Here is a 17150-nt window from a genome sequence, read left to right on the forward strand (position 1 = left end):
CCTACCTTTTCTGCCGCGATTATCATATATAAACATGGTAATATTTTAGGCTATTATATTAGCCTCAAACATAAACCCGCTTGACCAAATACATTTTATTTTGGCTTCGACCGGGTTTATTCGCCATTTCTTTTTGTTAAAGTCTTTCTCGTGTTTTACTCTGCGCGCCAAACCAGGTTTGGTCCCTTTGTTCATCGCTTTTTCGCGGGCTTCTGCACAGAATCCTTCCTTTAGGCACCTGAGAGTCTGGGTAGGCAGGATGTGAGGGAGGGGTTTTAGGACCCCTGCCATGGGTTCCCTTGGTAACTCAAGTCGCACTCCTATCTGATTGGCTAAGGGGACTGGCCTTGCCAGGCCAGCCACCCTGCTGTGTGATTGACAGCCAGGCTGTATGAATGGGGGAAAACTCCATAAAAAGCAGGTCTCTGGGACTGGAAGAGCAGTCGCTACTGGAACGAAAGAACCAACGAGGAACTGGAAGAAGAGGACCCCTACAATGACTAAACCGCCCGGTGAAGCCCTGCTGCAGGTCCGAATCTCCAGAATACGACGACAGAAGATCTTCCAGGAAACTTCTTCCCTTGGGCTGGTGGGACCAACCAGTTCACCCAAACTGCAAGCCAAGACCCCTCCTCTGGTCGAATTCGCTGTACAGAGCTACAGTGGGCCGGATAGCCAGGAAGGTCGGACCCTGCTTGGGTTTTAAGGAGCGCACCTTTTATTTGTTGTTTGGCGCTGCTGCTGGTTTCTTCCCTGGGTAGTGCAGGAACCTCCAGTCTTCCTACTTCTGATCAGTCCGACAGTCGCTTCAGGAACCGTGAGCCTGCAGGAACTACCAGGAACGTCTGCCTCAGCTACAGCCCCCTCTCCATTTTAAGGTACTGTTCAAATCCGGTTGTGCGTTTCGTTCAGCCGCGGTGAAAGTGTTTGAAATCTTTCTCCAATCCGAAGGCTTGCCCTTCTCTTCTCTTTGAACTAACCTTTCTACCAACCAACCTTGTCCGGAAACCGTGCCACGAACTGTACCGCAAACTACCCTGAACTATATTATCTTGAGCAAAAGACTTTGAACCTAAGCCTTTTCTATCTGATTTTATCATTGTAGTCTCTCCTGTTCCCTTGCTCTGAGTACTTACCTGTTGGTAAGTTCTGTTGGTAAGTTCTGTTAACTTTTGTCTTTCCCTCCCTTTTAAATTGCTGGAGTGCCATTTTGCTCCCACTTCATTTTGTGAGCTTAACTTGTCTGGAATTTAAGGGAAGCTTTGTGGTGTATTAAGAGTGTGATTTTTAAACTGCTTAGAAAGGTGTAATGTTATACAACTGAAGAGTGAAATAAATGTATATTCTTTTACTTGAAAACCTTGAGTCAGTGTTTGCCTCAATCATCGTAATTGTTGTCCTTTGTGTAACTATTTGATACTGGTCACTTACTCTTGAGATGAGTCTGGCTGGTCTGCTACTGCTACCACTTTAACTGTGTAGTACAGGCTTGTACCAAAGGTGAAATTGTACTGTCACCTGTAGTCTTAATTGTGTGTGGTGTTCCCAAAGGGTGCTGCATATAATTCTGCCTAACACCCACACTCATGGTAATGGGGGTGGGGGGGTTATCCTATCCCCCTCACTACCGTGAGTGTGGGCTTACATTCTATTATTTTAGCCATTGTGCCCTATGGGGACAGAGGAAGGCTCCTTTAGGGTTTAAGCCTTAGCATTGCAGTTTGCTGCTTCCCCAGCCATGCGCAGAGAGGAGGGTATGGTTAAACGCTTTACCTACTTATACATGATACATACCTGGGACCGGTATCCTGTACACAGGTTGCTGCAGGAGGTGCATCAACCAACTAATGTCCCTTACAAATTAAAATACAAATGATCTATGCAGTGAGTTCACCTTTTTATGGATAGTTGAAAAATAAGGGTCTGGATGGGAAAGAGTAAAAATCAAAGAATAATGTAATGCAGCAGCATTTTATAGTACAAATGCGACCGTATATGCTGCCTCTTGGCACTACAAAAATGACAGATGCAAGACTTTGAATTACTCATAACCACTATTCTTGCTCTGAGCAACCTTCCAGGCCATCATTTTTATCCCATCTGCCCAGTTGCAAAAAGGAACCAGCAAACTAACCCCATGAACTCATGCCCTAGTCTGTGTCCCACCACCCTGTACCACCAATCCTTACTACCACCGGTTTATTTTTATTCATACATCTATTGCAATGCTGTAAAGCACACTCCCCAGAAAGTTCCTGTTGCCATATGTTCTGCTGTGTACAGTATTTTTGGGTTAAAACTCGTTCCTATAATGTTCTAAGTATAAATACATTTGCAAACTGGTCTTGCCACCAATGTGCAGTAGGTGAGGATGTCCAGAGTAATGCTATTTGTTATGCTTCACTTAAAACGTTATATTCATCAGTTTTTAGTTTTGGTGAAAAAATGGTCATTAAAAAAACGAGGTTTAGCCAGTGTGGTGTGTCCCATAACCACGAACCATTGCTTATGAGATTACCTAGGTCAAAGGTTGCGCGTTAGTGGTCCAAAGCAATTCAAAGCTGTCCATCCATATTCACCTATTTCATGTCTTAGTGGGATATTATTTCATTAGCTTACATACATAAGACAGATGAGCATTGATGCACATTATACCAGATAGCTCAACGTCACCGGGACACTAGGACTCAGCCCCGGGCTTTCATTTCTCTATACATTGCATTGTGGGAAAAATCTTGGAGCACATATCGAATGAAATTTACTAAAGTAAAAGCAAAGCTCGTGTATGCCGGTCTCCTGTTGTCACAGAGCCATCTGGCAACAGTATACACAAGATGTGAAATTTGACATTAAGGCATTTAGAGTTCTGATATTTAAAAAGAATGCCAGATAACATACACATTAATAAAACACATATGAGGATAGGTACACAATCACATTTACCTAAGGGCGGGGTGTCCTTGAATTTACTCACCTTCTCCGAGCATCGCTGAGACATTGCCTTTATTATTTGTTTTGGGATTTTCCAAACGTAAGTTAATGTCCGAATTGAGTAAGTGAGGGAACAATAGCCACACGCACATTCAGCTGTGCCTTCCTTGGGAACAGCACAAGACAAAGAGAGGAGAGGGCCCGGGCACACACCTTGCTCCTCATCAATAGCAACCCAAATGTGCCACAGCTGAGCGGGTTGCCAGGTGCATCATCTATTGTGCAGCAGGAGATCGGATTAATTCTGTGAATGACAAGGAATGCTCTGTGAGAGAACACTACTCTAATGGACATGCGCAGTGCGAGAAATCTCACTCAATCGGAGCATGCTCAGGAACCTGATGTGAGGGGCGGGGGGGGGGGTCCATTTTAGTCTTTCGTCTATTTCCTCGTATATTACCAATATCCCACAATACTACTAGTCAGAGCCTCACCGGATTCAGAAAACCATTAGCGTTTGGGGCTTAATGAAATCGTGACAAACAAGAAATGGTTCAAGTTTACCTGAATTCGCAAGTGGAAGCGACTGAACTCAAACTTTAACTTGCTGGTCATGTAACATCTGCAACGGCTCACTTGCTCAGATCCTGCCTAAAGGAACGATCTTTTGCCATTTGTGGGCATAGGCATCCTGCATACAGCTACAATAGATCCCCGTCGATGTCTACTTACCCAGTTTCTTCCTGTGTTTGCAGAGCCCTCACGTTTTCCAAAAAGCAGATTCTTAAGTCTGTCCAGGCCCAAACGAAAAGATGGCCATAGCTATGGCCCAGGCAACCACCAGCAAGAGAATAAATGACCTGCAACAACCACAATATATCACACACTGTACAATGAACAGTACATCTAATATGGACGTTTTCAATTAATTGCAAATCTAAGCTTCATACCTTCATACCTCATACCTTGTTATGCATAGCTCTCAACTCACCCGCTTTTGGCGGGTGTCACCCGCCTTGAAAGTAGATGAATCACCCGCCAATTCCCTCAGGTGCCCATTCACTTCTACGGGCCTCTCACCCGCCAAAAAGAAAATCGGGTGTTTTCACCCGCCTTGGAGAGAAAAAAGGTTGGGAGCTATGTGTTATGTTCCTCTCATACTCCTTGCCAGTTACTCTCTTGTGCCCCTCTCTTCTTTCATACATAGAAAGGAAAATTGGTATTTGTGGAAACAGCTGCTAACGTGGTGGCTAAATGTGATTGGAGCATGATTTCACGTTTCTCTACATTAAGGCATATCTGAAGGGAGGCGAACACAACACCATAAGTCACAATATTGCAAGACTGGAAATAAAGAAGTACAAGAGGGACAAACTAGGAAAACATGTGTTTTCTTACTAGGCACGCTGCCACTGGAACATGGTACCAATGCAGACATCACTGACCACCAACGGTATCCGGTCATATTTTCGAAAACATATTTTCGAAATACCTTTCTGTCGAAAACATTTTGCCGATTTTTTTTTTCTTTTTCGAATGTATTCTTTTTTATTTTATGTTTTTTTTGTTTCCTCCGTAAAAAAAAGTTTTAAAAAAACGGGGGTTTTATGGGGGAACCCCCCCTTTCAAAAATAAAATAAAAAAAACATTCTAAATTTTTTTTCCGCCAATTTTGTGCCGACAAAAATGGCATTTCGAAAATATGGCATTCGAAAAAGTCACTATAAACCACTACCAACATCATCTTTCCCTTCAGTAAACAGCTGAAGACCCTATTCTTCAAAGAACATCTCGTTAAATTCTGACTGCTCCACTTAACACTTCTTCTCTCTCTTCTGTGCACACCCACGCACTTCTCACTCTAACCATCCTAGAGAACCCTGCTACCTTCACACCCTACTTGTAACCCGATGGGTGCGTCCCCTATCTATAGCGTACCCCTGCTTCCAAGCTAGGTTTGCACTTCATATATCCCCATACATGCAAGGCTTGCAGAAACAACTATTCTTAATGGATCAATTGTATTACTAATGATCACCAAACGTTACATACTTTTGACTTTCTGTTTTGAATTGTCTGTACCAAAGCAACTTGTGGATAATGAGGTGCTGTATGTCTGGAGTTCTGATAACATGACATACAACTGAACAATCATAATAATAATCAGAATAATGCATATATAAGTATATACATATGTATAGGCCAAAGAAGCACTCTGGGTCCCAGCTATAGTCAGCTACACAGTCCATTGTTGTTCTAATAGCATGCTTTCGTACCTCTGCACTCATCAGGGAGACAGTTTTATTCAGGTGTTGCTAGTTTCAGGAAGTGTAATGAAAATGGTATGCAATGAGTCCTTGACATTGATTACACCCCTGGCTAAGGTGATGCCATGCCTTTATGACCCAAGGAGGCTGTGGTGCAGCCTCAGGGCAGCTGACCTTGCAGGTTTGGATTATTTCAAATTCTTCTCTTCCGAACCTTCTCCAAAACCTATTTGTTTGTATCCAGTGAATGTTGAAAATATGCTTTACTGTACACATTTGAGGCCCATTAATTTCTACATTATTCTGAATGTGTAACCCCATTTTTGTCCCTGTAGCCTCATTTCCCATTGCATAAATGAAGCGCTGGTAAATGAATGATTAATGTGTGCCATTGTATCCTAATCACTTACTGTATCAGGGTAAGCTAATTTATCATGTTCACACATGATGTGGTGTTTTGGCAACTTTACTATTTTCATTTTCAATATCACTGATACTCACTCTACAAGCAGATGGGCAGAGGGGTACATGACACAGGACAACAACAGGGCAGTTAACAGCCGTAAGCACAACCCCAGAGGCAAGGCCAGCGAAATGCCACTGCAGGGGAGGAGTGCCTGCGTTCCATGCCATCCTACAGAAGATCTTGGTGAGGTGTTTATCAGGCAGTTTATCATTTCAGTAATATCCTTATTTGCCCATCATATTATGACAGGAAGATGGCACTTTTGCTCAATATTCTATTGTGACAGGGCCAGAGATCTGAGAGAGCCAAGCAAACTGGATATGGAAATGAATGTGCATCAGCCTGAAAAAAGCCAGCCTCTATGGGACCTGCTCGGTGTACCCACTGGGAGACAGCAAATCGCCACAGCACAATGCCAGAGTGAGCCAGGACAGGGAGCACTCAGTGGGGTTTGCATGTTCCCGGACATTACACTTACATGTGTGGGGGCTGTGGAGTGGCGCCCTCACCATACATGTGTGGGCATCCTTAGCCAGCCGGGATGCCTTCACATAAGCTGGGACCTTGAATGTTGCTGTCTGCCATTGCTGGAGACTGGAGGACCATGTACAAGAAAAGGGTGAGGCTTAAGACTCCTCTTTGAATGTTTATTTGATCATAACACCTCCCCGGGGAAGAGAACAGTCAGTGGTTGGCCCGAGGAACCAACAGAGGAAGAGAGCCAGTGGCGGGGGTAGGTTAAACAGGAGTACAGGAAGGTGTAGGTTGTTCGGTGTGAGGGTAAGGGAGAAGAATGAGGACCAGGAGTAAGGACGAAGCAAACGCGCATGGAGGAGAATTGCTACAGAGTGTGGAATGTGAGGTGTTGGCTGGTGGGAGAGAGTGTTACTTGGGTTTCAGTATGCGTTTAAGGTGAGTGATTGAGATAGAGAGTGTAGGGAGTTAATGAAAAGGTGACCAGGGAAGTGAAAGGAGGGTGACTGTGGGAGACGGTGTATGTTGAGTGAAAGTATAGGGTAGAGAATTTGTTGTACTGTGGAGAAGGGAGTGAGTAACCAGGAGTAAGATCAGAGGGTGGGAGTAGATAACATCGGGCGACAGAGGAAGAAGAGTCAGGGAGAGAGAGGTAGATGGTGGGTGGAGTAGGAGGGAGGTGAGCAGAACTGTGATCTATTCAGGTAGGGCAGCCTCATGGAAAATGCCTCAAAATGTCAGTTAGCCAAGTCATCGGTCAATTACCTTGGCTTACAGATGGGAAATGGACAGGTGTTGCCCAAAACCAGTAAGATAGAGGCCATCTGCCGAATGGCCCATCACAAAAAGGACATTGAGCCTTTCTAGGCCTAGTGGATAAAAGTCCAGGCTTCATTATGCCACCCTTCACCTGGGAATTCCTGCTACGAACGTATGCTTCCTCACTAAAACTCCTTCCAAATCCACGAGGGAGAAGAGAAGCCTATTCTGTTTATCAACAACTATAAGGGGTAAACTAGTTTACTGCGTTCACCAGATCGTATATCAGCAACCTGGCAGTAATTGTGTACAAATTGTGTATATCAACAATTAGAATTTAATTTGCCTTTAATTTAATTTTCTTATTACGCCAGCAGCCGACATGTATTTCGACCCATGGTCTTTTTCAAGGCTGATGCATAAGCTGTTAACGTCATACAGTATCAAGTTCACCTTAATACATAACATATAATGATGATACAATGTTTGTACAAAGAAATACATGACAGGGTCAAAGTTCGGAGACAGACAAAAAAGCAAACAAAACATAAGGGAAATTAGAATGCAAAATATCAGTAGTTGTATATCCTTCCCAAATTGTAAAAATTGATGAATCATTAACCCTATCTTCTAACATAACCGGATGATTTCCAGCTTTGTAACATCTGAAATGTAGATATGGTGAAGCACCTAAAATCCAAATAAAATGTCATCTTTCCAGAAATGTGCTGGATACATTCTAGCAACTGGCTCATATTACACCCAAGCAATGCACAATGTTATCCGTTACAAATAGTGTTTTTAGTTACAGATATACTGTAGTGTCCCTACATCTCACTAATTAATATCTAAAATGAGGGTTCTGTGCATTAGTCCAAATGGATAGCCAAAGTTATATATGATGGTGTGATAATTGTCGATATCTCACTAACTATTATTGTTTGTAGTATTCTGTAAATACAGGTAATTAATCAAATGTTATTGCCGTGGTTGAGCTCTCACCTCTTGCTCTTCCTAGAATTAGCGAAATATGGGATTGTTCACTTACCCAGTGAGCAAGTGTATATCATTCATTATGAATGGATATGACTGAATGAACTACTTTCCATTGTTTCTTCTTTCTTGGTTGCAAAAAGTATCAATTATTTTGAATGGCCTGTCCAAATTTAGTATTGTTGTCAAATATTTACATCTATTATTAAACTATAGATCTGATGGACTTACCCCTGGGTAATAGTGTTTGCATTTAAATATGCTAAAGTTGCATGATGGAGGTGTTCCTCTTCATGCCAGGATTTGATTGCTGCAAATAGCAGGAATGACATATAAATATATATGTTTGTGATTTTGCTCTCCACTGATAGCACACTGCCCTACATCTAAAAGTGCCTAATTATGACTATTGATGACGTGAATCTCAGAACTGTGAATTTTACATTTAAAACGTGCTAGAACACTTGTCAAGTATGGATATCTCATATTTGTATAGAGTAATTATACCAGCACTAGTGACCCGTGAGGTCCAATAACTCATTCATTATTATTAGACCATTGGTACTTTCAAGAATCTCACATGGCTTGTTAATTGGCTAGAAAAATGTTTAACAACATAGTAGTGTTGTGATGAATCACTTGAACATCTTTAGATGTCAATTAAAAGTGAATTTACCATTACTTTGGAAGGGATGTCCTGTTTGGAATTATCCCTTGGTGTCCCGTGTGTGATTCTCACGCAGGCACCATCTTGAATTGCATTTTGTATGCAAAGAGCATGTGACATCACGTCATTTTCAAAAGAAAAACACATACTTACGCTGGTACCCCTGAACAAAAGCGCACACTGTAGTTAAATTAATAACCAGTGTGCTTGGAGTTACCCATAATCTCATGCTACCTTTATATTGGAGATACCTTGAAAAAGAGATTATAGTAACATTCCATTCTGTTTTTGTGTTGGTTCAATTGCCTTATCAGGTATAATACCCTGATACAATTGTGGAGATCCATCTTGCTGTATTCTTTAAATTACTGTTCAATTTGTTAATGGATAAAATCATCCAGAACTGCTCTCCAGTTGTCAATGGGGGATAATATCCCCACTATCTTGGATTGGTCACATATAGCATTTTGGGTGCTTCATCTTTCTACATACGGATGTTCAATATCTCAACATTAGAGCAGCCGAAAAATCTTAGTCGTGATAGATTGGTCAAATAATTAACAGAATTGTATATTGTTGTGCGTAGTGTGTTCAGAAACACTTTTCCCTCTCAGTGGACAATGCTAAAGCATCCATTAACCTCCATTTAGTTAGCATACGCTATTCAGCACATACATAAGGTATTCCCCTATACTTTTATGGCATGTGTTAACTTGCCCTTCATCATGAATACTATGGGGCTCATTACACGGAAGGCAGTGAGCCATGGCGCTATTAGCGCCATGGCTCATGCCGGTAAAATACCGGCACCGCCTTGGCGGAAAGGGGATTTACCGCCCCATTCCAGGGTTGGAGGGGCGGTAAATCCCCCTTCCGCCATTGCCCTTCCCCATTCCCATTTCTGCCCCATAGGGCTCTATGGGAATGGGGAAGGCGCTAATTACGGCACCGCAATTTTGTGGTGCCGTAATTAGCTCCGAGGTCCCTTAGCGGGTTGGTTTTTAACGCCTGCAGGCGTTAAAGCACCAACCCGCTAAGGGACCTCGTAGTAAGGCGGTAATGGTTAATGGTCACCGTTACCATTAATGGTGGCCGTTAACCATTACCGCCTTCCGTGTAATGAGGCCCTATATCTTCCTTCGGACTCAACATATCTTTTACAAAAACACATTCATTTCATGCTCGGAATTGAGGCCTTCTATTGTACTATGTAACCTGCAAATGCATCTTGCCTCCATCTGTCTTAGGATATGTTTTAAATCTCCACCACCTTTTCCACATTTCGCTTTCATTAAGCCAACACATTTCAAATCACTCTTGTTTTCCATTTGGTGGCATTCCTACCAGAGGTGGGCCGTAGAATCTGGGATATTAAGGCTTGATAGGTGTTCCTGTATACAGATTCTTAATTCCCTTATCGTGCTACCAATATACAGTTTTCTGCAAACACATATTATTGCATATACCACATATATCGTTTTACAATTGGTAAAACCCTTAATTAGTATTTCTGTGGCTTCTTTGTACAAATATTTGACACAGTCCCTGTGTGCATACTTGCACATGCTGCATGTGCCACATTTATCGAAACCTTCTGTTTGTTAGCCACAGATTATTCCCAAGTGAAAAGAAAGAACTATCCAGTGTTGGAACAAGCACGCTTGACCTTTAAGTGGGCCATTCACAGCTGAAGGTACTATCTAGGAGGAAGACATTTCAGGCTGAGAACAGATCATGCTTCCTTGGTGTGGATGGTCTGGGACAAAAACACCAACCCCAACTTTGAGATGGTCTTGGCTCCCCATCATATTATTTTGCGATAGAACACGGAGCCAGCTCTAAAGAAGCCAATGTTGACTTGTCACAGTACCCCTAGCCATTTAGAAACTTCAGTAAGGGGATTCAAAAGAAAGGGTGGAGTTATGTGACAAAGGCAGAGATCTGTCCCTGTCAGGAGGAGATAGGGACCCCTTTCAACTCAGGATGGGAGGCTTACCAGGGTTTACACCAGAGAAAGTTTTACTGCAGAGTCAGAGTTCATGAGTTAGGAGGGTTCCACCCGCCCCCCCTCTGCCTGCTTGATTTATAAATGTACCATGATCAATCATCCCATGCCTGGACAGCATGATTCTGGCCAGTGTCTTTCTCTTTGTATCATAAGATTTCCAAATGCGTAGCTGCAAACAAGGGACAGACTGCAAGCAACCAAAGAGAGACAGAGCCAAGCAAACAGGATACAGAACATATCGTGAATCAGCCTGAACGAAGCAAATCACTATACGATCAACATCAGTGTAAACATCTTAGTGAGGCAGAGTGTGGATCGCTCCCACTGGATCTACCCGCTGAAAGACAGTAAACTGCTGCAGCACAATGCCGGCACAAGTCAGAGTTTGGAGTGACCAGTGGAGTTCACATGCTCACAGACATTACACTTAACTGTGTGGGGGCTGTAGAGCAGCACTCTCACCAAGGTGGCATCCTTTACCAGCTGGGAAGCCCAAACAAAACAGGGCATTGAATTTTGTTGGTCGCCATTACCAAACACTGGTGGACTCCGTCCAATGAAAGGATGGGGCTTAAGACCCCTTTTGAATGTTCCTTGATTGTAGCACCTCAAAAGAAGAGAACAGCTAGTGATTGGCTCAGAGAACCAGAAGAGGAAGAGATACTGTGGAGGGAGATGAGGGAGGATAAAGATGAGGACTGGAATCAGGAAGATGTTGGTAGTTCGGGTGAGGTCAAGGGAAGAGAAGGAGGACTGAGAGACCAGGTGGAGACATTACAGAGTAGACGAGTGTGGAGGAGAATTACTGAAGTTTGTGCTAGGTGAGGAATTGGTTGGGAGGAGAGAGTGGTACTTGAGGGTGTGTGTGTGTGTGTGTGTGTGTGTGCGTGTGCGTGTGCGTGTGCGTGTGCGTGTGTGTGTGTGTGTGTAAAAGGTGAGTAAGATAGATAGGGAGTGCAGAATGACAAAGGTTACTGTGGAAGTGAAAGGAGGGTGACTGTGGGAGAAGATGTGGATAGAGTTAAAGTAGTGTGAGGAGAGGAGTAGAAGTGTGGAGAAGAGAGAGTACTAGTATTGTGAAGAGGAGAGAGTATTAAGAAGTAAGACCGGAAGATGGAGGTTGAAAAGTGCAGAGAAGAACATCGGAGCGATAGAGGTGGATGAGTTAGGGATATAGAGTAGCGACTGTGTGGAGTAGGAGGGAGGATAGTAGAAGGAGAAAAAAGAGAGCAACATAAATATATAGGGAGTGGAACATCAGGGCATGGAAGGATAAGACCAAGAGGAGCCTCACTGTCTGGAAGCTACACACTAACAATGAGGATCTAAGATCAGGTACCAACTAGATTGTTCCCAGAGGGAGCTTTAGCCAGATACGGCAATCACCTTTTGCAAGACAGTTTTAAGAAATCAGGGGTTACCAATCTCTAGTGACTCCTGGGATTGAGGAACATTTGAGTTACAGAGGGAAAACCCTTCGCTAGACCAGAGATAGAGGGATGGGCCTTAGCAAACCTCTTTGAAAATCCTCAAAAATATGAACTCTTGAATTGTCTTTGAGAGAGTTGGTGTGTTCTTGAGGCCATATATGACGCTATGGACATATGATCAAAATGCGTGCTTGCTACTAATGGAATCAGAATAAAAGAACCATGAAGATAATGTGTTTCAAGATGTAGTTAAACGTTTCCATCCATCAAGACAAATCAGATGGTGGAAGTTAGCCTTGCAACCACAAATATAATGGGGGTCATTACGAGGTTGGAGGTAAGCGATTACCGGCACCGGTAAGGGTGCCGATGCCAGTAATCCCTTACCTCCGTATTCCAAGTTCCCTTTGCGGGTCCTTCCTTACATCCTGCTTTTAGCAGCAGTTAAGTACGGGACCCGCAAAGGTACCTCAGAGGTAATTACGGTACCGTAATTTACAGTGCCGTAATTACCTCCTTCCCCATTCCCATTGAGCCCTGTGGGGCAGAAATGGGAATGGGAAAGGGCAAAAGGTGAATGGGGAATTATAGGTCCCTCCAACCCTGGAATGGACCTGTAATTACTCCATTCACCATGCCGGATTTGGAACAGTTTCAGAGGCAACCATGGAGCTAATTACTCCATGGTTAACTCCAAACCCGGAATGAGGCCCAATGTCACAATTGCAGCATCATTGGCTTGTGGTGGCTCTGGGCAGAAGCTACAGTGGCACAGGCATGCTAGAGATTGTTTGGTCTCTGGCACTTATTGCTTTTACAAATTAAGCACTGGGTGCAGGCCATGAGGGTGCTGGTGACATCTCTACCACAGTCTCTGCCAGCCGTGGTTGATCAGGGCCCCTGGTGCATTAACACCTCTGGATACATCCTCTCTCATCCTTGTCTCCTCCCTCCTCTTAGACCTCCTCCTGCTTACTTCTCAACGCTCAACAATGTTGTGGCCTTCTTCACCTCTCCTCTTATAGTTACAACCTCTCTATTTTCATCTCCCTTCTGCTACTTCACTTCTTTCCCAAACTCCTTCTCAACTATTGTTATATGTCTCTCGTCTGTCTTGGTTCTCTTGGTCACCCCCTGCTTTCCTGTCTCCTTCCACATCACCCCTTTTCCCCAAAACCTTCTGGTTTTTATACATGGGTTGCCTGTTACCTTCTTCCCCTCTTACTGCTAGTCTCATTTCTTAATGCTCATTCTCTCTGTATCTATCTTTCCAAGCCTTAAACCTCCCTCCTCCATCCCTTCTGCTTCCTACCTCCAAGTCTCTCCTCTCTCTTTCTCCCCCTTCTCCCCTCTCTTTCTTTCTACTCTCACCCTGCCACATTCTGCCCCTTGAGATCTTTCACTCTTCTTCTCTTCCTCTTTTCCCTTCTTCAGGCCTTCCCACTGTCCTCCTCTAGCTGCTCTTTGTTCCCCACCCTGTTGCCCTTCTGCTTGCTTACTTCCTGTCTGTTCACTCTACTCTCCTTGCCGCTACGACAGGCTACAACTTTCCTCTCCCAAGCTCCCTTGCTGAACCTGCAGCGCTGAGTGCTTTCTTGTTTGTGTGGAGGCGCCTTAAGACTCAGATACACCGAATCACACTCAGCTGTTGAACTAGAGTATTAAACATTGTCCCACAGCTGCTCCTGAATGATCTTTTATTTATTTTTGCATTTATACAACGCACACAAGCCCTCAGGCATCAGGGCGCTATGATCCAGTTACATGGATCCCATAAGCAGGGAAAACGTCCTTAGATTGAATCCTTAGTCCATTGGTACATATGGATAGTTAGGGTACAGAAAGAATAGGTACATACAGGTGCAAACATGACAATGGTATATTAGTTCATGGGTTACAGAGACAATATCAACGCCTAAACTACTGATTCTGTAGTGATGGCAATGCGCTAGTTGACTAGTTAATGCAAATAACCAGTTTTTTAGGGCTTTTCGAAAGGCCCAGTACAAATGTTCTGCTTTTAGAGGTTGTGGGAGGGTGTTCCAATGTTTTGCAGCGAGGACTGGGAAACTTGAGCCTCCCGCTCTGGTTTGCTTGAATTTAGGTTGTGTCAGCTAGTGGGTGTAAAGTGTTCTGGTAGGCCTGTTTATTTGATGGAGAACAATTCGTTGAGCTAGGTAAGGTGGGGCCACTTTAGATGTGCACCTGTGAGTGATAGTGAGAGTCTTAAAGAGGATTCGTTTCTGTATCAGAAGCCAATGCACTGCTTTCCTAACCTCTGACATATGGTGATGTCTATGTAGGTTTAATGCCGCTCGTAGGGCGTTGTTTTGAATTGTCTGGAGATTGTGTAGGTTGTGTGAGGATGTGCTTACGAAGAGGACATTGCAGTAGTCCAATTCCGCACCTATCACTGCTTGTGCTATAGTTAGGCAGTTATCTTCAGATAGATATGGTCTGGCAGGGATGAGGGGTTTGATGGCATAAACTGTGGATGATGATATGGCATTGACTTCATGGGAGAGAGAGAGGGTAGCATCTAAGTAAACCTCCAAGGTCTTTACGGCCAGTGATACTGAGATCATTGTGCAGGCAGTGCAATCTGTGTCCAATTTGTTTAGGATTGAATGCGGAACGACTAGGAGTAGTTCTGTCTTGTCATCGTTGAGACAGAGGCCGTGAGTTGCCATCCATGCTTGGATAGTGGTGTATGTGGCATTTAGCAAGGCAGAGGGCCCCGACTTTGGCGGTAACGCCGGTGGTATTACCACCGGTGGTATTAGCCCTACCGCCAAACTCCCCAGCGCTAATAGCGCCGGATCACGAGTTTGGTGGTAATGTAATTCCCCATTCCCCATTGATCCCATTCGGGAATGCCCCATTCCCCAATGGGGAAATTTCACGTTCTTACCGCCGGCAGATTTCCCGCCAGCGGTAATAGCGCGAATTTCGGTGGATTTCCCCCCAGCTTAGAGCGGAGGCAAAATCCACCGAAGTCCTGATTTGGCGGACCCTTAAATCCAGCGGTAATAGCGTGTCCGCCAGATTTAAGGGTTGCCGCCAAAGTCGTGATCAGGCCCAGAGTCTTTAGTGTAGTTGCCTGATAGAGGGAGGAGGATTGTGTATCATCCGTGTAATTTGTGTAAATAATAATAATCTAGTCACCTTGCATGGATGCCCTACAGAAACCTTTATACGCTACCATTTTGTTTTACCAAATTCTTGCTATATTAATTGCCCTTGGTCCTCCTCTCAGCAGTAGCAAGTTCATTATTCAAAGCCACCTCCATGTCTGCGTGTTCACCTCTTTCAGGTTTGCAGGTCTGTGCAGAGACATTGGGAAATTATCTCTAGGATTTCCTTGCATTAAACTATTTCTGTATGTTATTCCATGTCTGTCAGTTTGGGACCCTGCGTCTTCACATTGGTTTATGGGTTCAGCTCTTTTTAAATCATAAAGGATGGTGGCCAGCAGGGTCTGGCCACTCAGCATTTGGAGAAATCTGTTTAATAAAAGGCATAATTAGATGATTTGGGCACTGGAAGAGTAGGGGAGAGTTGGGTAAATGGGAGAAAATAAATAAGTTAGAGGTGGACTGTAGTCCAAGGAGACCCTCCATTCACTCCCTTTGCCCTTACATCACAGAGTGGGTGGTAATTTCTAGACCATGTGACTTCGCAACTACTAACCCCAAACATGGCTTTTTGTCAGACTGGGTTCACAGGGATGGGCATAGGCTTTGCAATATAAGCACACTGGTATATCTCCAGATTCCTCAAATCCGTGAGGACTGTGGTCCTCAGTCCTTCACGCTTTCCCGTAGTCACTCAGTCTCTTGATTTATATAGTGTCCCAAGCATAGCTTCTTGCTTGGCCCCAGGTCCTATGTGGTTGCTGCCGATATTGTCAGGGTTACATGTTGGTCCTCCAAACTCAAAAATCAAGTACCACCTCCGGTATCCTTAGGCCTTCACACAGTGATTGGGCATTTGGAACTACACAACTAGTTGGACCGCTATTTGTAGCTCTCCCCTCCTATTTGGTTGTAGTGGGCTGGCCTTACAATTTGGGTTCCCTAGGGTTCTCTGAAGGTAATTCCCCCTAGACAGGTCCTTGCTCTGGTCTGTTTTCCTGCACAGTAGGGCCACGTTTTGGCTCATATTTTAAAGGCTGCCACTCCCTTTCTCTAGCTCCAATCACAATTTACCCTTTCCTTCTTATCCTCTCTTAATTGGTTGCTCACTCACTCCTTTGTTGATGCCTCTTTCTCTCCCTGCTCCTTCCTTTCCCCCTCCTTTGATGTTCTCTCTCCACCACATCTGCACTCTTACAGCCCATCTGAAGTTTCACTGTCTCTCCTTTACTTCTTCTCTTTCCATTTCTACTTTCCCTTCTTTCTTTCCACTCTATCCTCCCCTTCCTCTGTCCTTCTCCCCCTCGCCACTCTCTTGTGCCATTCTTACCTCTCCCTCCTCTCGCCTTTTCTACTCCTATCCACTTGCTGTCCCCTGCTATGCCTTAACTTCACCCACCTCTCTCCTGTTCACAGTGCTCCCTATGCAGGTCCTGCTTTTATACGCTGTGAGTGCCCGATATTGAGACTGTAAACAGAAAACCTGCAGGAGCTGAGTATCATTTCGGAGCAGGTTTTTGGATTAGCTTTGACAGGGGCTGGCTACAATTCTCCCATGTGAAACTCATTTCACTGAAGCATGTGTACCACATAAATAAGGCCTTGCGCCATCTTGAAGTCAGGCACTCTCTCCCCCACAGTGGTCCTAATCTTCTTGTGGTATTATCTATCAATTTCCCAAACAGACTGTAACCTTTCCCCAGTCTAATAGGGAACTCACACCTACAACGTTTGGTTGTTTTTCAGGTGTACTCTTATGTGGGTCATCATGAGGCTTCTGGAGGCCTATATGGGCTCATGAGTGGGTTCCCAATGATCTTCCCTCCCTGCATACACTTCAAATTTTACAGACCCAAGTAAGTTCCCTTGAAAGTCATGAATGCCGTACAAAAGAAGTCTAGGGATATGGAGTAGACTATGAAAGTCAAGGTAAAGCCGTTCAGAGAGTAAACACGATGCAGAGAGAACTATACTAGGAAATAAAGAGCCCCTGGAAAGATAGGAACAAAACCAGAGGGCTA

The 17150-nt window shown here is 44.1% G+C and overlaps 1 protein-coding gene across 1 annotated transcript in view; it reads right to left on the reverse strand.

The window, feature by feature from the left end:
• The window catches only part of LOC138487921 (zinc finger protein 528-like), a 154621-nt gene extending 151387 nt beyond the window's left edge, over positions 1-3234 (reverse strand). The window contains exon 1 of the mRNA XM_069614547.1: positions 2975-3234. Within this exon, the coding sequence (XP_069470648.1) occupies positions 2975-2998 (24 nt within the window). The 5' untranslated portion in view covers positions 2999-3234. The remainder of the gene's footprint in view (positions 1-2974) is intronic.
• Positions 3235-17150: the final 13916 nt, after the last annotated feature.

The sequence above is a fragment of the Ambystoma mexicanum genome, chromosome 9 (genome assembly GCF_040938575.1).
Source record: "Ambystoma mexicanum isolate Mex_15411 chromosome 9, UKY_AmexF1_1, whole genome shotgun sequence".
Taxonomy (NCBI): domain Eukaryota; kingdom Metazoa; phylum Chordata; class Amphibia; order Caudata; family Ambystomatidae; genus Ambystoma; species Ambystoma mexicanum.